We start from the raw sequence: 23,521 nt of genomic DNA on the forward strand, positions 1-23,521 counted from the left end.
CCTTGTTTCTCAAGTTGAATTTCCTTTATCAGGCACAGTAAATACTACAGCTGAAACATCTAGCACTAATGAGGGTAAAGCAGAAGGAAAGGTTGGAAGGGATAAAGGAGAAACATGATGTATTGATTTGCACCATAGGTGGGCCTGGCAATGATTCATGTTAAGTGGGGATTAAGCTGAGAGTAGCAGCTTGAAAAAGAGTGTGGGGGCTATTTGCAAATGGGTGTCTGCAGTGAAAGCACTTGAACTTTTATTTATAGGCATTACATCTGCTACATATGCCTTGTATGTGATCTGGACTGCTTCTTTACTCCTTTCTTCTGTGCTTAGAAGGGCTTCAAAGATATGATGACGAAGAAAAAGATGGTAAATTCTTCTGTTTCTTTTCTGCATCTTTCTTCTTGGCCCTTCACATTAATAACTTCCATTAACATTGCAGAGAGGGCTGTTCACAAGCTTAAGAACCCTGAGGGCTAAAAGCTCTTGGAGCAGGAAAAAAAGCTCCTGCCTTAGTGTTTCTTAAACTTTCATGCGAAAGCTCAGCAGAGAAAAGCTCTTCATAGTGCAAGTTTCTATGATGTAGATCAGACCCTTTGTTCCCACCTAGTCTTTCTAAACTGGCAGACAGAGAGTGTTTGTGCCCTTCCTTGTCTCTCTTCACATATTAAAATGAGTTCTAGGCACTTCACTTCTGGGAGGGCTTGGTCTGAGAGGTGATAATTTTGAACTGGGTTTAGGCTAGACGGTTTGGTTTTGGGTTGTGTTGGTTTTCTGGTGATTTGGGGGTTTTTTGTATGTTGCTTTTCAGATTTGGTTTTTGGCTTTTTATGCAAATTTGATAAACCACAGCTGCATATTTCTGGAAGGGCAGAGCTGAAGGCTCAGTATTACAGCACCCAGAAGCTCTGACAGGTTCCCATACCTGCTACATGCTTCTCAAAAGTCATCATTTTAACTGGGCCTGAAACCGAACAGTGAGTCAGGGTAGGTCTTGCATATTTTAAAACCTAAATGGAAAGTAAAGTGGTTAATGTAATTAGCACCTGCTAATAGGATGAGCTTGTTTTCTCTAGCCTGTGATCGTCCGCTGGCCCGCTGCTTCTGGAGCTTGCCCTGGCTCACCTCACGCTGAACTGGGAGCGGAGTGGAGCGCTGCCCTTCAGTGAAGGTGCCGCAGAGCAGTGCCTGGCCCTGCCAGGGGCAATGTTCGTGTCCTGGCTAGGAGCAGCGGGGCGGCTGCCCGGGCTGGGAGTCGGCCCCGGCCCTGCCGCCCGGGGCCAGCGCTGCGCTCCGACACAGCGGCAATGGCTGGGAGCCGCTCGGCCGGAGCGCAAGGGCTCGCTGCTGCCTCTGCGGCGCGGCCCTGAGCCGAGGCTGCCGGAGCCACCTTAGCCTCGACCTGCCCGGGCAGCCTCCCGGCGCCGCCGCACTCCGTGTCCCAGAGGGCAGCGCGGCCCCCGCCGCTATCACGTGTCCACCGGTAGCGCAGGGGGCGTTGCACAGACTCACGGAGCGGTTTGGGGCGGAAGGGACCTGAAGGCCCATCCCGTTGCCCCCGGCCCCGAGCAGGGACGCCTCCCACCGGAGCAGGCTGCCCGAGCCCCCGTCCAGCCTGGCCTTCAACACTGCCGGCGATGGGGAAGCGGATCCGGGTCCTTTCGTGCGCACGCGCTGCCGCCCCGCGTCTTAACGACCACAACAAGCGGCCCGGCGGGCGCCCGCCCCTGAGGCGCCGCGAGCCCCGCCCCCTGCGGGCGCTGATTGGCCGAGGTTCGTGAGAGCGGCCGTCCCATTGGTCCGCGGGAGGAGCTGTCACAGGGCGGGGGCGGCGCGGGGGCTGCCGGGCGGCTCCTCCCAGTCGTGCCCCCGGCGTCTCCGGCTGCGCTCCCGGTCCGAGCGTCCCGCCGGGCCCGGCCGGCTCCGGCAGCTGCGGCGGGCGGGGCGGCGCGGGGGGAGAGGAACCGCGTCTCCCCCCGAGCGGGCCCGGCGGTGGCAGGTGAGGTGAGACCCACCTTCGCTTGGCGGGTTCCGGGCCCTCTGGAGCGCCGCCGCTGCGGGGACCTAGCGGCGGGGCAGGGGGCCGTGCTCGAAGCGCCCCGGGCTCGGCCCCACCGGCGGGGCGCGCGTCCCGGGAGGAAGCGGGGCCGGGGCAGCGGTGGCGGGGCCCGCTGCTAGCCCGGCGTGCGAGGCCGCCCCGAGGCGCGGCGGGGGCTCGGCAGCTGCTCGCCGTCCTTTGTTCGCGGGCGCTCCGCTCGGCTACCGGGGCCCGGCCCTGCTCCGCTGCGGCGATGGACGCCGCTGGCACGGCCGGGCTGCCGCCGCCAACTGCCTTTCCTGAGGCCGGAGCAGTCCCTGTTCGTACGCCTTGGTGGAGTTCTGCTCGAGCTCTGACACTGCGGAGGGCTCAGCTCTTGTCAGGAGGCATTGGGCGTCTGGTTGTCACGTCGCTTGTGGAAACAAAAATAACAAAGGTAGTGGGTTGCGTCTGGAATGCTGACTGGAACTAGAGCCCTAAAACTGCAATGTTGGTAATATAATTTGAGGTTATCTTGCCCTGCCTAGGTAATAACTTCAAGTTTCTTAACGTCCATTTTAGACGAAATGAATTTAAATTCTCTTTAGCTGTTACGTTTAGATGTTGTCAGAACTATATTTGTTTGCTTTATAGGTGAAAAATCCTAAAGATGAACAGCAATGCACTACACGTGTCTTCAAAGCTGCCTTGGCTAGAAGTGGAATGTAGTTTCCTGACAGATCTTCTTACAAGGAAGTTGTAAATCCGTTCTAATGGCCAACAAGAAAGAGCCTCCTTTTTTTAATAAAGATAATATGGGACCATTTCACTACAAACTTCCTTTCTATGAAACTATGGAGCTCTTCATTGAAACGCTTACAGGAACCTGCTTTGAACTGCGAGTTTCCCCCTTTGAAACAGTTATTTCTGTGAAAGCTAAAATTCAAAGACTGGAAGGTACTATTCTCTCTTATTTCAGTGTAAACTTTATCACTTTAGAAAAAGTTCTGTTTTAAAAAACATAATTGCTAAAATCACACCAGACAACTTAAATGTCGTGTATAACAATATGTTTGAAAACTAGGTGCTTAGGTTTAATTGAAGTTGAGTTGTTTTTCTGTTCTTTCTGTTTGCTATATGTTCATGGCTTAGGCTTCACTGCAGTTGGTATGTTTGCTCTTCTGATGGGTTGGTTGGGGGTTTTTTTATGTACAATTATTAAGGTAAATTGTAAAAAGTCTGTGGATTCTCTGACTCAGATTGTTTGTTAACTAGGAAGGTTATAATTTGAGCCATGCAATATATGTGTATTGTAACTGAGCATACTTTAGATTTGCTGCTGTGTTTGTTGCTGATCAGGTTAGTCAGTTTATGGTTTTTTTATGATACTGCAGTCACAAGAGCAACTGCAGTGCAGGCAATTCCCAAAGGCAGCTTTAAGTTACTTATTTGAATTTTGTTTAGGTGAGTGATCTTTTGCTGTTAGACATCTGGCTGAGCAATGCTTTGTCTTAAAGTGATAAACTTGACACATTTTGCCAAGTGAAAATCTCCTTTAAGTCATGAGGCCAGTCCTGATGCTTATGCAAGAAGAATAAGTGTAGGTTACCTCTCTTACCTCTTTTCCTCTATGGTGAGGATGACCTTGCATGAGAGAATGTGTTTTGAAATATTTATGTGTTCATAGTCTTAAGTATTGCATCCTCTATCTTCTTTTTCACTTTGGAGGGGTTAAAGAACTGTACAGCTGTAGAAGCTGAGAGTATCAGAGTTGCTAATTTTAAGAAAAGGGATCCTCTCCTTCCCTAGTCCAGCTGTGTGTGTTTTTCATCCTTCTGTCTGTGTGGAACCCATCCTCTGGGAGATGTAATATAATACTGTTGACTGGAATCTAAGATAACTCTCCTCCTCTTATGGAAATCTGCTCTGGTGGATGGAAAAAACCCCAGACAGCTGGCACAAGTGTTAAAACACACAAGCATTGCAACAGCAGAGGGGATGTTTACTGGTAGGATGCACACAGCAGAAGCTGCACTGTGCAGTGACTGGATCTTACATCTGTGTAGGTGCAGCAGTGCAGCTCTGGGGGTGGCCTTTTGTTTGCTGTGGACAAAGCTGTAATTAATCACAAGTCAGAGAATGTGTCAAGATGTTCCTGGAGGCTCGAGGTGAAACAAGAAAAGGAAAGGGGTTTTCCTGCATGTAATTGAATATAGGTGCAGGAGACATGGGTAGAACGCTGACTAGCAGTGACTTAATAGGTAGCATAGGCAGTAGAGAACAGAAGAAGGCAGGCAGGCTGTCTGGGCAGTATCGGTGGTGCTTTAAGAGATCACTGGGATATGTGAGGAAGAGAGATTTGAATTCCTTGTAGTCCAAAATGTGAGACTGTGATAGCCATACTCAGTTATACCTACAGCTTACAAAAGTATTCTCATTTCTTAATAGAAGAACAGCTCAGTAATGAAGTTTAATCATGCTTATCTGGAATTTTGTTTGCATGTTGTAGTTCATAGAGTGGTAAAGTAATTATGGCTTGGCTGCTTGCGGTATAGAATTAATAGTAAGTAAATTCCATTAAACATGGAAGATGAGTTTACTGGTGCTTATCATTGAATTCTCAGCAGTCAGTTGAAATACTTTGATACTTCATAGTAGAGTTAAAATATTTGTATTGCCCTGATTAACAATTTGTGGAAGGCAGAGGGAAAACAAATTGATCAGTTACGTCTGGACAAAACAGATACACAATGACAAATTAATTTTATGTTGCATTTGGGGTTGCTGTTGCATGTAAAATAATAATTAACAATTTTTCAGTGACAAAGTTTCTATTATAGTGCACAAGTTCAAGCAGTAAATCACCCAGATGGAGCAAAAATTCAAAAGTAATTTTGTTGTAATTTAGTATGGGAAGGAGAAAACTTATATCTGTTCCTGTTTCCGCTGCTGGTTTTCACTTTTTATTATTGTATTGTCTCAGCTTTCATGGGATGTGAATCTCTCTTATTTAAGCTGCACTTCTGGCTGGAGAATGCCTCCTACAGTGCTGAAAGACTGCATGAGGTCCCTAGTTACACATATTTTCTACATTTGGATGTTGGGGATGATAGTATATAAGCTAGGGGGAAAAAAAGAGACATTTTGAAAAAATGAGCTGAAACCTGAGAGCTCCAAGAAAAAAAATCTTGAATTGTGTCAGAAGTTAACAAATTGTTGAAATATTACCAATGCCTCTAATTGTAAGAGGCTAATAATAAAATTAAAACAAGACAAAATTATCTTTATCAACAGCCAGAAAATCAGTAGATGTAGACTGTCTTCACTGTAATAAAAAAAGCATAATATGGATGGCATGTTAGGAATTTTGTCTGCTTCAGATACTGTTTGTCATTCTTGATGCCTGCTAGTGATCTGATATGGAAAGGCTTTGTTTGGACAGCTGTACTAGACACTGGTACCTTACTAAGAAAGAGCTCCATGTTTTCAATGGTTTTAGTCAGTAAAGAATATACATAAAACTTACGGGTTCTAACACATCAATTTCAGTGCAAGTCTTCTACTCATAAATTGAAGTTCTAGCATATCTCATGTGTGTGATGTGTGAGTATAGCATATCTGATGTGATGTGTGATTGTCTTATAGCATATCAGATCCAGGTATTTGTCCTCAGATATGTCCTGTGTGAAGTAAGCAGGAGATTTGTTATAGTGCTGGCTTTGGAGCCCAGGGATAAATCACTCCTAGTCTCAGATTCAGTGACTGAGCCCTTTACAAAGGTTCACCTGAGAAGAAATAGCTCCCTTTGTCTCTGCTGGTGGCATAAAAGCTGGAATACACTCAGAGTGCTGCTAGCAGTGCTACCTGCTCCATCGGTTTTACTTGTTAATCAGTGTTGATGGACATGGAGAGGATGGGATCTGACTTTCAAGGTGGCATGAAAGACTGAGCTTTAACATGGGTACTTCTTGAAAAAAATCAACGTTTTGTTGAAAGAGGAAGTAATGGGGCTTTTAAACTGAGTTCTCTTTGCTTTCTCCATTGCACAAGTGCTTGTAGCTGCTGGGCTGGGCAGAGTTTAGTATTCATTTGGAAACATGGTTATTACAGTGTTTTATAGACAGAGCATTCAGGTAGCATATTTGTAGTAATGGTTAATTAATCTGTTACAGAACCATAGATAATACCTGTAAGCATGTTTATTGGGAAAGATAGGATTGAGTCTCAAGGGAGGAGGTGGACTTTGGATTTGGTAATGGCAGTGGTGGTATTATTGTTGTCAGCTTGCAGGAATTTTAATTCTTTGGTATGGAGTGTTAAGGCATTCATTTATGTAGTTAGCTTTAAAATAAAAAACAACTTGGCCATGGTTTGTTAGGTGAGTACTTGCAACTGAATTTTATGAATTTTATGATCTATGTACATTGAAACATTGACCTTGTTAGATGAAAATTTAGATGTTCCCTTTTTCTTGTATTATTGTAAAGGGGAAAAAGAGAACGAGCTTTCAGAGCACACCTTGATTTCAGTGTTCAGTAGGTGTTCCCTTATGTTCAGCAGGGAATGATGAACAGATGCAGCAATAATTTTGTTGTGTATGTGTGTACTCAGTTCATCGTGTCAGTTGTTATTTTTCTTTGCTCTTTTTGCTGTCATTATTTTGCTGCCTGTGTACAGCAGCTTCACGTTAAAAAAAAGGAACTAGAAAAATGTCAAGCAGACTTCATATGGGTGTTGTAATTTCTTTCAATATTCTGTGAATTCAGAGTATGTCATAATGACATTTGTCACTGTTTGCATTAGAGAAAATAGCTGTGCTTCTGCCAGGACTGGAGTAAATGGATTGCACAAGTGTCATGAATTTTTAACGGAACCAATCCTGCTTTTTCTCTTTGTTACTTTTCCCCTACGTCTTCTCTTTGCTTTATGATTTGCCTGTTTACTGTGCTGATAGAGAAGTTCATGAAGCATTTTTAAGCTTGTACCTTGTCTGAGCTGGGGAAACATTTCTGTGAGTGCAAGACTGCTCATAGCAAATGGCTGCCCAGAGCAGCACCTGGAAGCTGTAAAGTAAGGTCACCTTTGTCAGGAAATTTTGTTGGCCTGAATTCAGTTACTGGTGATTTGCTGTCTTTAGTCTGTTCTTAGTCCATTTGACAAAGAGTAGGTCAGACTGACTGTATATGCTGCCACAGTTACTGTCATTCAAGTTAATGCTGGGGGATGTAACAATTAGGAAAGTGGTCTTGCCACTGTAAGTTGTGGGCTTTTGCACCTCTTACTAATGTAGCCAGTTTGTGGGGGAAATAAGACTGTCAGCCCAGCCTCTCTGTAAACAGAGGCTTCATCAATTTCAGCATTGAATGAAAGATAAGTGCAGTTTGAATTTTTACAGTGAAATATATGTGGCATTTTTAAACATAGGAACTTTATACCCACAGCATAAAATCAAGGGGTTTTTTTCTGAAATCTACAGGGATTTTTTTTTCCTGTGTCAGACTTGACAATATCAGTTTCTGTGGTGAACCTACTTAGCATGCCAAAAAGAAGAGTAAGGGAGGCAAGCTTAAGGCTGTATGTGATGTGCTGATTCAGAGACAGGATAGGGTAGCTGCTTCTCTCCTCTCCTTCCCCTTTGTTAGTAGGTCTCATTGTCAGTGCACCTGCAGCGTTTCAGTAGGTAGTGTGCAGACTCTCCTGTCTCCTATAGCATCAGCTGGCCAGCTCATTTCCATTTGGGCACTGAGATGTAGCTTACTGCCTTGCTTACCTCTCAGTATGATTTGGGGCAGGCCAGTGATACCATCATGTGCTGCTTAGGGAGAGGGTATAGTGGATGGGTATCTCACAGTTCTCATTATTGTTGGCAGTTGTACGTGATGATCTCATGTGCCAATGTCTCCTCGAGAAATCTTACTATGATCCAGAAAAGGGTGATGAATATTTTGCTGCCTCTGAAGCTATAAAGCACATACTATTTCCTCAATGTATAAATACAGAATTCTAAGAAAGCAGTATAAAAGGGCATAAGTAATAAAGATGTGTCTGTTTCCAATTACAGCAGAGTTTCCTCTTTTCATCTGTTCATTTCATCAAAAATACATTGTCATTGTTGAATGAGCAAAACTATGTTTCACTCCAGTACTGCCAGCTGCAAGCCAGCCTTTTTAACAAATGCTCTCTCAGTTTATCAAAGTAATTGGAAATTGCTCCTTGGAGACTGCTGAAACCATAACAAATGCAGACAGTAATCAGATTGTTTGTAATCAGAAGAGAGCAAAACAACACAAAAAACTTTAATGGAGACTCACTGGCTATTGCCAGCTTGTTCTTTTGCTTACACTGCTGACTTGAAACATAACCAATAACCAGCTACTAAATAGCCAGCAGTGTAGTAGCAATTATGTTTGTCTACTGTATGAGCATTCTCCTTACAAATGTTCTGTGGACTTCAGAGGCTATAAGAGTCCTGTTAAATGCAGTCAGGGGTAAAGTTGTCTTGGTTGGTCAGAATAGGGAAGATCTGGATATGAGCTGTGGTGAGAAGAGGAAATTGTCATCTTCTCTAAAGCCTAAAGGAAAACAATGACAATTCCTGCAAAGTGCACTCCCCCTTCTGCACAGCGGTGTCTCCTACTTGTCTGTTGATTGTGCTTGGACTTTGATTCCCTCTTCTTCCTTGCCACTGATGGGTATTGGGAGCTTTGTGCCCTTCTTCTGCCTAGCAAGGGACTACTTTTCTGATCCCTGCCACAGCTTGCTGAGCATTCTCACAAGCCTTCAAACGCTTAGATGTTTTTGGGAACTACCTGAACGACTCTGATCTTTGTGTTCCCTTCCTGCCAGATGTATTTAGGGAAGTCTTACTGTGTAGCACTGCCACTTGCGTTGCCTTTTAGTATCTGAACATGTAATGAATAAAAATATAGGATAAAATTATTTTAATGTAACCTTTAGGAAAATACATTTATAGAGTTTGGTTCTTAGTATGAGAAATAGTGTTTAGGACTTCTTGAAAAAGTAGTTCTTGATCTTTATAGATATAGATTTTAATTAATATTGGTCATGAATATACAGTGACATCTTAATTACTTGGGTTTCACTAGACAAATTGAGCAACTTCCTTGTGATGCTGGATGCTGACTTTTTTTTGGTGGTCAGAGATGTTGCATCCTTTTGTAACTGTGTTCATTTTTATTCTATCCAAAATTTGGAACATGGATGTAAAAATGTGAAGGCCTCAAGTTGTACCAGCTTTTGCTTATTATCTTTAATGTGTATTACATCTGTATCTAACTGAATTGACTATGCAGGCAAAAATTATGTAGAATTTGAATTCTATTTGTATAGAACACAGATTTTTAGTAAGAACAAATATTCAGTATGCTTACTTTCTTTTAACAAAAATAGCCAGACCATCCCAGAATTTGAGTTGAAAGTGAGTATTACTGGATATTAGTAATAACATTCTGATGGCTTGAAAAAACACCCAGAACAAAAGAAAAGTGTTTGTAGGATGCAGTTTAATTAACTGTTGTGGTACTAAACTGTACATGCCAACTTTGAGGTCCCAAACCAAGCAGGGATAAGAACAGATTTGCACTTCCCACCACTGTAATAGAGCTGGCACCAGTCACCTTAATGTGATTATGTCTGTACTGTGAGTAATGCAGAATACCAGTCTGTGATTAAATTATTCAGTAGTTTTGTAGGTAGAGATTTATCCTGTTTTTTCCATCAGTAGACATAAAGTTCTGAAGTTCAGATAACAGGAATAAACCTTCCTTATCTGATGACTGAAAAAAGCAGGTGTTCAGTAAGCCTGAAGCAGTTGAACACTTCTACACACTGTGCTGAGCCAAAAGGTTGAACTTTGTGTGTGAGCTAAAGCCTTCTGAAAATCTTTGGTTTTAATAACTATATGGAGGTTGGATGTCATGGCTGAAGACTGCTCAAGTGCCTGTCCTTGTCCTGCTTCTTCTCTTCTTTCTCCTGTGATCCAGTTTCAATCAGCCCCACACTCTTCAAAAATCCACAGAAGTCTTCTTGTCAAGATTTAAGTCATTTGTTTCTTTTGTTTAGGTATTCCTGTCTCTCAGCAGCACTTAATTTGGAACAATATGGAACTGAAGGATGACTATTGTTTGGATGATTATAAGTAAGTATAGAATAAAATTATGTTTCTAATTAATGTTTCTAAGTAATTGTTAGCATGAACAACAAAAAATGGTACAAAAATTTATTTGTTGTTATTTATAGCATTTCAGAAGGCTGCACTCTGAAGTTGGTTCTGGCTATGCGAGGTGGACCTGTTAACACCAGAAGAGGTAGGTGTTAAGGAAGTTAAAGATAGTGGTTTTCGTGCAATGTCTCATAACTGTAAAGAGCTTAGGTAAGCATTCTCTTAGGGAAGCATTTTGGACAATGAGACTTCAGTTCCAGATGGAAAAATACGTAACAAAAATGGGGGGATTTTTTTTGCCATCTTCTCTTAGAAAATATTCTCTTTGTTTACTCTTAAATTAAGTATATTTGTATGTACAAAATTGTCAAGTCATAAAATCAGCAATTCTTCACTTGAAGAAAAAATTATCCTGCAATGTCATTATACAAATATTTTTTTAAATATTGTCATAAGAATCAGACTTTGCTACAGTGAGATGATAAACTTGGTTACTTGGACCATCTGTATAGGAGTGAAAAGGAAGAAATTCCCTTGATAGTTTTCTTGGGAAAAATTAGGAAAAAACCCAGCCTATCTTCTGGGTTGGGAATTGCTATTATAAACTAAGCTGAGCACTCAGAGGTGATCAAAAGAACAACAATAATACTTTGAGTTCATTTTGGTTTTTTTATGTCCTTAGTTCCTGTGAAAGATCCTATCAGGGAAATGGCTGAATACATGGATCCTGCTAGAGACAAGGTGTGGGAGAAAGGGCCGTCCAACAAACAAGTCACCTTCCTCGTGTATCGCGAAGGAGATCGCTTGAATTTCTTCCGTGTGGTTGACCGGGGCGATGGCACTTTAACACCACTGTCTGAATCTTTGAGGTAAAGTTCATTTTAATCTTTGTATTATTCTTCAAGAGTGGATTGCTGTGTAATTTTCAGCTGTATTTGTTGGTTTTATCAGAAGAGTATCTGGCATATTGTAAGGATTATTCCCTAAGGGCTATTAAATTGTTGTAACTGTCTGAGAGCACAGTAGTGCTTTGTGGTCAGTGGTTGTGCTGATGGTTTTCTTATCACTGTCTGCATTAATATAGTGCGATAAAACTGACTTCATACTTAGGCAATTCTCAACATTCCAGCCCTTTCTGAAAAGGACCATGTTGCAGGAGAGTCAAATCAATATTTTATTAGATATTAAAAACTTCCATTAAGCACTTTCTCTAACATCTTAATGCATTTGTTTAGTTTTTTAAACATTTCCTTGTTCGCATAACAATTTTTTTCCTATGGGTGTGACTTGACTAAATGATTAGTCAGGAAAATAGTATTTACCAATACAGCCAGATTTTGGATGCAATTAGGCCTCAGGTTAGCTACTGTTGAGGTGCCAAGCTTGGGTCAATTGCTGTCAGAATCCAGTGATCTTATCATCAGAAGGACACTTTACCTACTACATTGTAATTGTAGTAAACAGCTGGGTAGTCTTTTTCCTAAAACTATCAAAATGGATACCTTTTAAAAATTATTGCATTCTATTTGTATACTGCAGCTTTTGGGTAGGTACGTTTTTCCATTCAAGAACTTAACATTTGTACAGCTGCGAGGAAAGGAGTCCCTTTTCTGGGAACTAGCTGTCTTTTCTGCAAGGCTAAGGCTCAAGGTTCTTTAAGTGACTATTCTTGTTTCTGTATGCAAAGGGAAAGCAAGAGCTTTGTGCTGGGATTTTATTTTTTGTGTTCAGACTGATACTACTCTTAAAGATTTTTATAAGACATCTATACTTAAAAACTACCAATGGAAAAAAATACCAAAGCTGAATTCCCACATTCAGTCAAATACATTGGGTTTAAGAAATGAGCTGATGCTGGTCAAGTGAACCAGTTGGGTTGGAAGCCACCTGAGTTGAAAACATTGAGCTTGAGTTGTTTCTGTTTTTCTGTGCTTGCTATGGGAGTTCACTTATTAGCTTTTCTAGTAAGGCAGATAGTAATTTGGAGGGGAAGGAAATCCTAATTCTTGAGTTGGTTACCATGGCTGGGTGAGACTGTGGGAAATGGAAAAGTAGCAAAGGGAAGAGAGAATGGAAGCAAATCAGACCTTTTTGTTTGATCTTTATAGAGTAAGGCTCTGGGTCACTCTGAATACTGCTGAACACTGCTAGTTTTCCATGCTGACAGGTGTGTTCATATGTGTGGGTATATTGGTGACTAAGCATTTTGAAGCATGTGTTTATCATCCTTTCTCACATTGCTGATACCTAGAGCAGAATTTGACTGAAATTTAGAAATGAGAAGTTGGTTTTGGTCTTGGTTTTTACAGTTCTCCAGATAATTTTATTTTATCTGTGCTTGAGTTACTGGATCAAACTTAACAAAAGTATAAATGCATACAGTGACCATTGTCACTGGGTTAGAAAAGCATTGAAGCATTGGTGGAGGACTGGTGCCAAAAGGGTTTCAGCAAGCTAATAATTTTTGAGACATAGATTTTATTTTGTCACTCTTTTTTTTTTTTGGTGTGTGTTTTTGGCCCCTGTTTGTCAGAAAGTGGAACTAAAAGATAACAATGATTTTTGCATTAAAAAAATCAAAAACCAACCAAACATGAGACATACTGCTTTGCTTTCTGTCCTTACCTTGCAGGAAGGGACGTTCAACAAATTATTTTGACTTGGTGATGTAAACCTTTGTGAAGATAAAATTTTGAAATTATTCTTTAGTGTTGGGTTTTTACCAGGAGAAATATGTATAAGTAATAGATATGCTAACTGTTCCCATTTGGAATTGCTCTGGTTTTGGTAAGAAATGTCTGGTCTATTTTGCTGATTCTTGGTTTGAATTTGCTGCTTTCTTGCTCTTCACACCATCTCCCAGTGTCTCACTGTCTCTCCATTCCAAAATGCCTTTGGAATTTCGTTACATTTTAGGAACTGGATTTGGAGAGTCAGTGCAAAAAATGCTGGCTCTAAAGGCAGCAGAATATTTCTAAGGATCAGGTAAGATGCCAGCTCTAATTAGTGATATTTTCTTTTTCCACATGACTTTTAGTTCTTCCTTGATCTCTTTTGGAGAGTAGAAACAAGCTAAATCTACTAAGACATATGTATGAATACAGGGGAATTAGGGGAATTGCCTGATTGTCATGATTCTAGGTGCTGACAATGTAATGGAAGAACTATAACACTCTTTGAAATGTACTGCCTACAGTGTTGAAAATGCATCAGTTTGTACTGAATTGGACAGTCCTAATGGTTCTTTCATTTCACTGTCAAATGTTGAATGTGTTGCTGGTCAATGCTTCATTGCTTCATAGGAAAAACAAGTTAGACGCTGATTTTTTAACCTTGAGGTTTAGCATTCTGTTAGAATGCAGAATGGAAGATGGAAATGTCATGTTGTAAACTTCCCGTGATTACTGACTTAAAATATTTTGTCTTGGGACTAGCAATTCTAATCTATTTATTTTTTTTTCCAAATGTGAGACTCTTTGGAATCTTTGGGAACCTAAACTGATATTTTTTTTCTTTTTTTTTTTCTTTTTTTTTTTATTTTGAAAAGGAGAAATAGAATATCACATCCACATGGGTGAGCCCTCCATTTCCATTTATGGTGAGAACACCCCTCAGGATGGATAGAAATTTGGACTTTTCCTTCCATGCCAGTGTCTGGTTAATTGGAAAACTGATCAGCTTGTTGTCTGAGTCACACACTTAACAGCTTTGGCCATATCTTCAGGAGACATTTGTGGAACTGGATATCCCCTCTGTGGGGAAAATATATAGTGAGTGTGAACCAACTGTATATGCTATAACAACTTCCCAGAAGCGTGGCTGTGTACAGATTTCAGCGACATGTCAGCGACTTTGCCCTAATAAGGGATTCGTATGTGGATAAATGGATTTGAAATATCTTTGCATACAGTTTTACATAATGTTTTGTCAACAGATCAACTACGGATATGACTTCCTAGTTGTGAGAATACTCTACATTGAAAATGTAATTAAATTACTTCATTAGAGGGTGAATACAAACTTTCTTTTATTTTCAGCGGTGGTTCAGTTTATAATTTATATGCTGATGATGAAGATGAGACAGAGGCATCACCTTCTGGCCAACAGATTATTGAGAATTCAATTACTATGAACAAAATGAAACTGCTCAAGGCAAAGATGGAGAACATGAATCTGAGTAAAAAGGTGAAATTGTGATTTCAATTTTTCTGTCATAAAATGGAGTGGGCTTTCCTTGTGCTGCCTTTTCTAAAAACTAGACCAGATACTCTGCCATACTGAGAAGTCAAGTTATCATGGGTAGATGATTTCTCAGCTATTGTTTATGTAAATACTGTTGTGTAAACATTTTCTGAGGGGCATTGGCATTCCTTGAACCTACCTGCCTTCATTCAAAGAATTGATTACTAGTCCTGAATTTATTTGCAAGGGTAGATTTTTTGGGTAGGTGAGTGGGTTTTGTGAGTTTTTTTCTTCCGATACTTTAAGTAGCATTGTTTTGCAGTACTGCTCTGGTAAAAGTCAATGTTTCTCTTAAAATGAAATTTCATTAGATATACTCTAACTGAAAAGCCTATAAAGTGAAATATGGGAATGATATTATCTTGAAAATAAAACATTAAACTGGTGCTCACATGTGACTAGGTTACCTAGATGTAAAATGAAGAGATTATACTTCCTTACATTTTTTGTTCTGTTTGAGACCTGAAGCTCCTCTGGATAACTTTGATGGCTTTCTGGTTTCCTTTTTCTGTTTCTCTGATATATCACCTGTTCAATGAAAATATTTCCTGATTATGATCTTTGATTTTATTACTCAGATGTTGGGGTGAAGTCTTGAATGGCTAGTAGCATACGAGGGAGTAGAAAGAATGGCTTACAGTGTCTGAATTTCTCAGCATATATTTTCAGTCAGGTCTTTTGAGTGCAACTGGAATTCAAATACTAATTGTTGTTGTGTCTGTGATTTTTGATTTTGCTTGGGCTTTTTTCTTTTCAATAGCCTAAGAAAACTGTCAAGGTGAAGCCTCGGCCTCCCATGACTCCTCGACCATCGAGTGGCTCGGTGGCTGCTGCCCGTCACCGCTTCCTCAGAGTGCTGCCCCACATCGGACAATCGTGCCTACCTCCTCCCGGGCATTTGCATCAGTCAGAGTCTCCCCAAAACGCACTTTCAGCACTGGCTACCTTGGCCACTGCTGGTAGAACAATGCCAGCCACTGCTAATCACTTCCTTAAGGAAGATGACACTTGGCAGAGCAGCTCTTGGTCTCAGCCAGTCAATAGCATCAGGTTACCACCAAAAATATCTCGTGTTGAACTAGAAAATGCAAAGCTACCTACAAATAGTATTCTGACTCCTGTTTCATCCCTGCCTGCAAATTCAGAAAAAGCACCTGAAAATCCAACCTCAGCGAGTGAGGAGGATGCTGTTTTGTTTCCAAACCTAACAAACGTGGAACTATATGGAAAAGAAGAACATCTACCTGAACCAGATGGTTATGCTTTTTTAACAGAAGGAAGCACTGCTGAACAGTGTAGTGAGATCTATGACATAGGAAAGGTGAACCCAGAGCTTGAACTGCCTGATGGAGACAAAGATTCTAAGGTTGTAGAGCAGCATAGCAAACCTCTTGGCAAAGTGCTGAGCACTGCAGCAATGGAGACTGGTCTTCTCAGTACTCGTGAATTAGGTCCTCAGAAGAATCTGCTGTTGTCTCCCCTGCGGTATTCAGCGCAAGTGGCACACCACAGTGCCCTGAAGCCACAAGCACAGCCCAGGTGCTTTGAGGCTGGTAACTTGAGATCTGCAGCCTCCCCAAATGTGCTTCGATCATTGGAAGTACGTAGTATAGCAGACTCCTCTTTTCCTAGGACCACTAGATTTTGTAGTGTGAAAGTAGAGTCACTTGGCAAAAGACCTGATGTAATTTCTAAAGCAGAGACTAGGGACATCACAGATGTGGCTAGCAAGACACCCAAAGAACCTGCGAGTTCTGTAAGTAACTTAGGATTTCTGGCTTCGCTGGCCCGAAGCACAAACAGGGAAAGTTTACAGAGTTCCTGTGGGACTGACGGCTTTCGGACTTCTGGTATTGCACTACCTGCAAGCCTGCAGCATTTTCAGGAAGAAAGCTTTAGGAAAACTGCTCCTCCAAATGAAGCTGCTGAATATATTCTAGTGAGTATACACATGTCCAAAGAAATCAAAGTTTTCCTGGTTTTGTGATACTGATGTTACAAAACTACTGTGTGTGTGTTTGTGTCTTGTCAGGAGAGGCAGATGGATTGTAGGAGGTGTATTTAAATCCCTGAGTGTCCTAAACTGTTTTCTGAATAGCTTATGGTATCTAAACAGCCTGTTTGTCTAAACAGGTCCTAGAACTAATTTTTCATTGAGCTTGAAGTGGTTATTCAGTTCACAACTGAAATTATGAGTTACTGTACTGATAGATTTATGAGTGTGTGTCTTAGAAGCATCATCTGGCTTCTGTTGCTCACTAATTGTCATTTATTCCAAAGTGTGCCCAGTGACTGGCACCATATATGCCAAGCTTCTGCTCTCTAATGTACTTTGTTGTTTTGGTGTATTTTGAAGTGTGGGGACGTTTATTAAATAGCCATTGATGGTAAGGCTTTATGTTACAGAGTTGTACCTATGTGTGCAGAAGTTGTCTTGGACTCTTCATGGGCAGATTGATAAAACATTGATATCAAATAAGCTGATAACAGACTACCTACTTTGCCATTTAATTTCCATGTGCTAGTAATTTCCTTGTGGACATTTTTTTTTTTTTTTAGTCTGCGCATGGGCTTGGAATGAATGGAAGTATGGCAGCTGTAGGGAAAAGAGTAGGTAAGTAACATATAATAATTAAAAATTACTCTTTAATTTTTTCTGGTACATCACACATATAGAGGACAAAAATAATTTCTCTTTGTAAGGCATTTGGCTTCTGGAGTCCTTGCTGTATTATGCTTCTATTGTTTGGTTAGTCTTTTAATATTTTAAGCACTTCTTAAACAAGCAGATGGGATCCAGATCTTAGATGGACCATAACTACAATTCTTCCTTTTTAATACTTAGTGAATCCTGCACATCATCTGTAGATCTAAATGGGAGCTTCTGTGCTGAAGTTTCCAAATTATCAGTTTTCTGGATACTTCTGAGTCTATTAAAATCAGAGCCAAATTTATCAGTAGCATTGTCTTTAGTACAAAAAAAGTGGGGAGGAAGCAATAAGGGCATGGATGCTGCAGAACACTGATATAGTGCAGAAATTTTACTGGTTTTTGTGCTTGTCATTCTTTCCACCCTAGCCTTGGTAACTGTGGAGTGCTTAATGTTTGACATCTTCTGAAAAAGAATATGTTATGCATAGATATTAACTGCTTGTGTGATTAATTCTACTGGGAGTAAAGGAATTGTCTAAATTAATGCTTTTAAAGCTCTTAAGACAATGAGCTAAGAATTTTCAGCACATTTAATTTTTCTTCTATGTATTCTTGACTTGCAGTTAGCAATTTTTCTTTTCTTTCTATATGACCTTAGGAAGAGGTAGGCATGTATTGCAGATCCAGGTGTAGAAAATGAGCTAGACAGTAGCTGTTCAAATGGCAGCTGCAACAGAAAAAGTTATGTAATTGTAATGTTGGAGCAAAAGCTGCTAACAGAGTGGGTTGTGCTGTTGTTTCACAGCTGTGGGTGCAGCTTGGACTTGGCAGTCAGTTAGTAAACAGGTCTGTCCTTTTGCTCCAGAGGTGCTATCCTGAGAGCCTTGTCTGCATATGGGGAAGCCTGCTAATACCTGAGTCACTTTGGATAGGACTGTGAAGAGGACACTTCTCTGGTGAATCTTGTGTTGAACAAAAGTGTATTTTCCAAAAGATGCCAGATATGAGTTAGTGTGGTCATATCATGCAGGCTGTTGGGAGAGATGTGGTAATGATCTGTTATAACTGGCCAAAGGACAGATCACTTTTCACTGCAGTTGCTGTAGGGATGTAAATGTGAAGACAGGTGTATTGTTTTTCCTGTCCATGTAGGTCCACAGGGCCAGCTGTCCTCAAGCTCTGTCTCTTTCACAAACTGAGCTAGCCAGTGCTTCTGAAATTGTGTGCTTTTAGATGAAAAAATTGTTAGCGTGGACAAATGTTGCCTGGAAATTTCAATGCTAAATAGGAATGGGGTGGGAGTGGTTGGTAGTGATGGCTGTCATGTGTAGTGACTGCCTGGGGCTACTATTGAGTGTAGTCTGCTGCGTTTCTGTTGGGATTAAAGCTGTGCTGGACAAAAAATACTTGAGAATTCATGAGATAACTTTCTGGGAACATCTTGCCAATAGAGCAGTAGAAACACTGAAAGAATTTTTGAGAGGCTGCATCACTCACTTTACTGATCCAGATATGGGAAATATGCTTAAGCAAGTTGTGGAGAATGAACTTAATTCTACAGAAAGAAGGGAGGAGAATAAGAAAGGAGAAGCCTTTTCTTTACATGATCTCCAGTTAATAAAACAACAGCCAAGAATTACATGGCAAAAAGTAAAAATAAAGTAAATTTTTTAAGTGTAGAAGCTTTACAAACATCTGCAAAGTGTCTAATGTAACCATATGGCTAAGTAGAGGCCTGTAGTCTAATACTGTACTTTTCTTGCAATTATGGAGTACCAGCAAGATTTTAAAATGTTGCAGTACTTATTTGGCAAATTAGTATACTGAATATATTGGATGCTAGGTACTGGAGTGCCCAGTTGATTCTTTGTAAAGCCATTGTGCACAGTGCTTTCCCAGTGACACTCTGTTCATTTTACACCTGGGAAGACCATTAAGAGATGTGTTTCTTGATTTGTTCTGTAACTTCTTGCTTATGTGAACTTTTAATTCTTGTTCAGAATAACAGTTCTGCACATTGTGATGCCTCTTCCAGGCTTGAAGTGTGTTTCCTGTTTTGGCTTTCAGGGTTTATTTTTCTCCTCTCCTTTTAGACTTTGGGTTTCCCACCTGAAGTATCCTAAGAAATGCAAAATAAATTTTCATTTCAAAAGACAACATTTAACTAGTTTGTGAATAAGTTAAAATGTCTTTGCTGTCTTTCTACTTCTGAAAGCAGGTGAAGCAACCCATCTTCCACCTGTGAATGGCTTAATTCAAGCAAAAAAGAAAATTTCAAAGCACTGCTTTCTTTGTGGCAAGAAAACTGGATTGGCAACCAGCTATGAGTGCAGGTAGGCTGAGTTACTTAAAATTGATAGCTGAGTTAACCAAGAAGTTTTCTTTCCTGCATTGTATTCCGTAAACATAGCGAATCAAAAGGGGACCTTCAAAAAAGTTGCAATTCTCAGTTCAGCAAAACTGCAGGAATTAGAACTCAGGAATGTTGCCCCTCTTCTGCTCTTGAGGTGTATGTTCTTCCAGGAAGGTCAAGAAATAGAAGGTAATAGAATGGAAGATAGCAGGAAATTAATAAGATAACAAAAACAATGATGCATTTTACTGGTTGGAGAAGAACTTGTCACAGATACACATTCTGCAAAGTTTCTCATCAATAATGACACCTTTAACAACTTGAGGAAAAAGCAGGTTTGGTATAGTTTCTCAGAAACGCCCCTCTGATTTCTCCCTATTGCAGCACATCTTGACAGTTTGTGAATTTATACAAATTTGTATTCAAAAAATTTTTGATGTGTGGTCTGCTTTTTGCAAGACTTCAGTTACCTTTGAGCATTTAGAGCATCTCAAGCGCAGAACCAGAATGCTGGTCCCCCAAATCCTTACTTCTAGATGACACTGTGAGACCTGGTGCTTGGTTGTAGTCTTGGGAAACTATAAAAAAAAGAAGAAAAAATCCCCAGATGAGGAAAACTAACCTCCAAACTGACAAAAAACTCAACAACAACAACAAAAACCACAGGGAAAAAAACAGATCTCTCTGTTAATCTTAGTTTTCAAGTATTTTTTGACCACAAGGTATTTTTTTCTTAGTATTCTTTCCTATGGGCTAGTCAGTGTTGGGAACTGCTGCACCGTGGGCTGCATTTGGAGCTGATCTTGGTTCATGCCAACAACAGCAAAATGAAAAAGAACTTCTGCCACTGGGGAATCGTATAGAGAATTTCAGGGTGAGGAATTGTCTCCTTACTGACTCTTCAGTCTCTGATTTTGAAACGGTTTTGTACACTGCTCACTTTCCTGATGAGCAAATAGCTGCAACCTCTTCTAAAAGTAACTAAGCAGCTTGCTTAAGGTTAAAAATGAAGGGGGTAATGGCTCATCTCCAAGAATAGCATTTATTTTGGTTTCAAAAGGAGCAACCATGGGACCTTTTACTAGAAAGCAGGGTAAACCAAATAAAGAATACAGTCATATGAGAAAAGTTGTGACTATGGGATCAAGAACCAAAGGAAAGCAAATTTATTTCCAGGCACATAAAGCCTCAGGAACAGCTGCAGAGTTAATTATGAACCTAGAAAGATAAATAAATAGGGGATTAATAGTATACAACATCCAAAGTATGCTTTTCTCATGGTAAGACTCTTAGCTGGAGAACTGTCAAGTTCAAAGCAAAAATCCTGATCTTAACTCATCAGAACTGCAACTGGTACTGGGTTGATGAACCCTATTAAAGTCCTCCAGGAAGTTATGTTCCGTGTAGTTTGTCTGATGTCTTAACAGCTGACTAAATCTGTATTTATTAATCTTAAATGGCTAATTTGAGTTTATGCCAGACAGAATTGAGCTGAAAACATCTGTTTTGATTGTCTGAATGATGTAGTGGTTTTGAATTGAAATGCATTATATGGATTTCACCTGAGGGAATTACTGTCTGTGGTTTTGTTCTCTGAATTCTACCAAATAATATTGTGTGAGGTCCTTAAAAAAGAAAGAAAGTAAAACAAAGCTCATTATTCTTAAATTATAAGTGTACTTGACTCCTTACCAGCTGGTTCCTGGAGCACTGATCTTGCTTAGCGTCCCAGCTGAAGAGACTGTTGGGTCAAAACTAAAACATTGTGCGAAAAATGTCCTTCTGTGTACCCCACCAGTTCAGCTCTGTCATCTCATTCAGACAGCTCTGTCATCTAAGACATGATTAACTAAAATGGCTCCCAGCATGTCAGAGCATTGAAGGCTTCTAAAAGCTTGTAACTTGTAATATTCTTGATTCTTCAGATGTGGAAACAACTTCTGTGCGACACACCGCTATGCAGAGACTCACACTTGCACCTACGACTACAAGAGTGCAGGACGGAGATATTTACAGGAGACCAACCCCATCATTAGTGCACCAAAGCTTCCCAAAATTTGACATGGTTGTGCTGCATGTGGCCGCTCTGCTGTTGAGGAATTGTACTGAATTGAGAGAAGCACTTGCTTAAACTGCATCATTTTGCCATGCTCCGTATTTAAAGATTTGCCAAGTAACAAAAGCACATGAGGATGCATCGAAGAATAATGTGAACACTACTGCAGTTAAAACTTTTCTTCTTGAGTGAATGAAAGGTTAAAAATTCGTTTCTGAAAACTTACACTATGATTTAACTGTTACTGCACGTGTTGTGTTTTATATTTGGAAAAGCTATTTCACTAGACAAGTCTTTAAAGATGCACTTTACTAACTTTACTGTATAACCAGAGTTGAGGGGGTGTTGTAATGAGGGTGTCACGTAATGTCTTCTGTACTCTTGTTTTTGTCCATTGTGTGGTATCTTCTAAGTTATTTCACTAGAAAGATCCTCCTCCCTCCCCTTTCTTCAAACAGCCTGTTTTGAGATTTTAAGGGGATAGTGTGTTCCACCCCTTTGTTTCATTCTGATTGATATTCGTACATTGTGTGTCCATTCTGAAAATTACATATCACCTTAATCACATTTTCTTAAAATAATGCTGTTTATATGACAAGTTTGTTTTTAAATAGAAGGTTCCCTGTTTGTTGCCATTAAATATAAGAAACAACTTATTTTAACTTTTTTTGTAATCCTAGATTTTTTTAAGACTTCACAACTTGCTTTGTTAAGATGTTGAATGCTGTTACTGGAAGAAATTCTAATAAATATTAAATTTTATTCTTGTTTATGCTGTCATAAATGCAAAAAATTACTTCCCTCTTACAGTGTGTTCCTAAATTAAAAGCTGGGCTCTGTTGGGAGGGTATATTTATTTTCTTTTTTATTCTGACCAACACTGTGCTTTAAATAAACCTCCTGAAGTCTTACAGGTGTACCAGCAAAGACTAAAGGGATGCACAACAAAGGGCTTGTATTAACCTTTCTCCCCTCCAGCTGATAGTATACCAGCAGTTCAGTAAATGCATGAGACACTTCTAGTGATTATGTAGCCTCTGCAGAAACTGCTTTTGGAGGAATATACCTACTGAAATACTTTCTTCTTTCATCCCCTTAATGCTTGTGAAATATTTTTATAAGCATAAGTAGCATTAAGTGTTCCAGTATAAAAATATTAATCGAAATCCTACGACAAACCACCAAAACAAAAGAATAACCCCACCCATTTTATCTAGGTAATCAAATGTCATTGTCCCTGTCTTGTCAAAGTCCTCAGCCACTTAGTTGGTATTAAAATGATCTGTGCTGCATTCCAGTCAAAGGGTAGCAGCTTTAGAAGAATGATAGTCAAAAGGTGGACAAAAAAAGAAGAAAGATGACCACTGAAAGAGGGAGAAGTAACTTGTAGAATCTGATCTTTGGAGGAAATCCATTTTGTGTAGCCCACTTCATACTTCTTAAACCTGAAGTTTTCAGAGTGATGAGCTTGGATAAAAATGTTCACAATCATTCTTCTGGGTATTGATAAGATAAAAATATAATTCTGTGTGTGTGACTTCTGTGCTTGTTATAACTGGAGAAAGTTCCCTTGTGATATGACCATTGTGTTGTTACTGAGCCATGCTGTGTACCATGAACTGCCTGCAGTTTTTTCATCTCCAGCAAGGGACAGTGTGTGATGCCAAAAGAAGAGAATAAGGAACATGACAAATGCACAAGTGTTTTCACAACAATGACAGCAACATTCTCGAGACAGAGATATTGCACTTCTTGTAGGTACAGTATAGATTTGGTAAGAAGTGGAATTAAACTTTGGTCTGTGATCACTTAATCTGATTTTGCATAAGTATAATTGTCAGGAAATTGTTTTGCAGTATATTGGAATAGCCATACTCCAATTTTAGTACAACTACACAACAGATGCATGGTTGGAAGTCACATCTCAATTTTGACACTCTGCATATGTGTAATGAAGTGCACAACAATGCTTTTTGAGAATATGCAATGCACTAATAGTCTAATTTCCCTGTGTATAGCTTC

General features: G+C 40.2%; 1 protein-coding gene across 1 annotated transcript; it reads left to right on the plus strand.

The window, feature by feature from the left end:
* Positions 1-1,847: 1,847 nt before the first annotated feature.
* Positions 1,848-22,261, plus strand: ZFAND4 (zinc finger AN1-type containing 4). Its single transcript, XM_064717002.1, has 10 exons — positions 1,848-1,996; positions 2,669-2,971; positions 10,097-10,172; positions 10,274-10,341; positions 10,879-11,065; positions 14,195-14,381; positions 15,199-16,377; positions 16,998-17,052; positions 19,309-19,423; positions 21,369-22,261. The coding sequence occupies exons 2-10, from the start codon at positions 2,788-2,790 to the stop codon at positions 21,502-21,504; spliced, it is 2,187 nt and encodes a 728-aa protein (XP_064573072.1). The 5' UTR covers positions 1,848-1,996; positions 2,669-2,787; the 3' UTR covers positions 21,505-22,261.
* Positions 22,262-23,521: the final 1,260 nt, after the last annotated feature.

The sequence above is a fragment of the Zonotrichia leucophrys genome, chromosome 6 (genome assembly GCF_028769735.1).
Source record: "Zonotrichia leucophrys gambelii isolate GWCS_2022_RI chromosome 6, RI_Zleu_2.0, whole genome shotgun sequence".
In the NCBI taxonomy this organism is placed as follows: Eukaryota; Metazoa; Chordata; class Aves; order Passeriformes; family Passerellidae; genus Zonotrichia; species Zonotrichia leucophrys.

Coding starts and splice junctions, on each gene's coding strand:
- ZFAND4 (XM_064717002.1), top strand. CDS start 2,788: ATGGCCAACAAGAAAGAGCCTCCTTTTTTTAATAAAGATAATATGGGA. Junction 14,382..15,198: donor ACATGAATCTGAGTAAAAAG/GTGAAATTGTGA, acceptor TCTTTTCAATAG/CCTAAGAAAACTGTCAAGGT. Junction 17,053..19,308: donor AGCTGTAGGGAAAAGAGTAG/GTAAGTAACATA, acceptor TTCTGAAAGCAG/GTGAAGCAACCCATCTTCCA.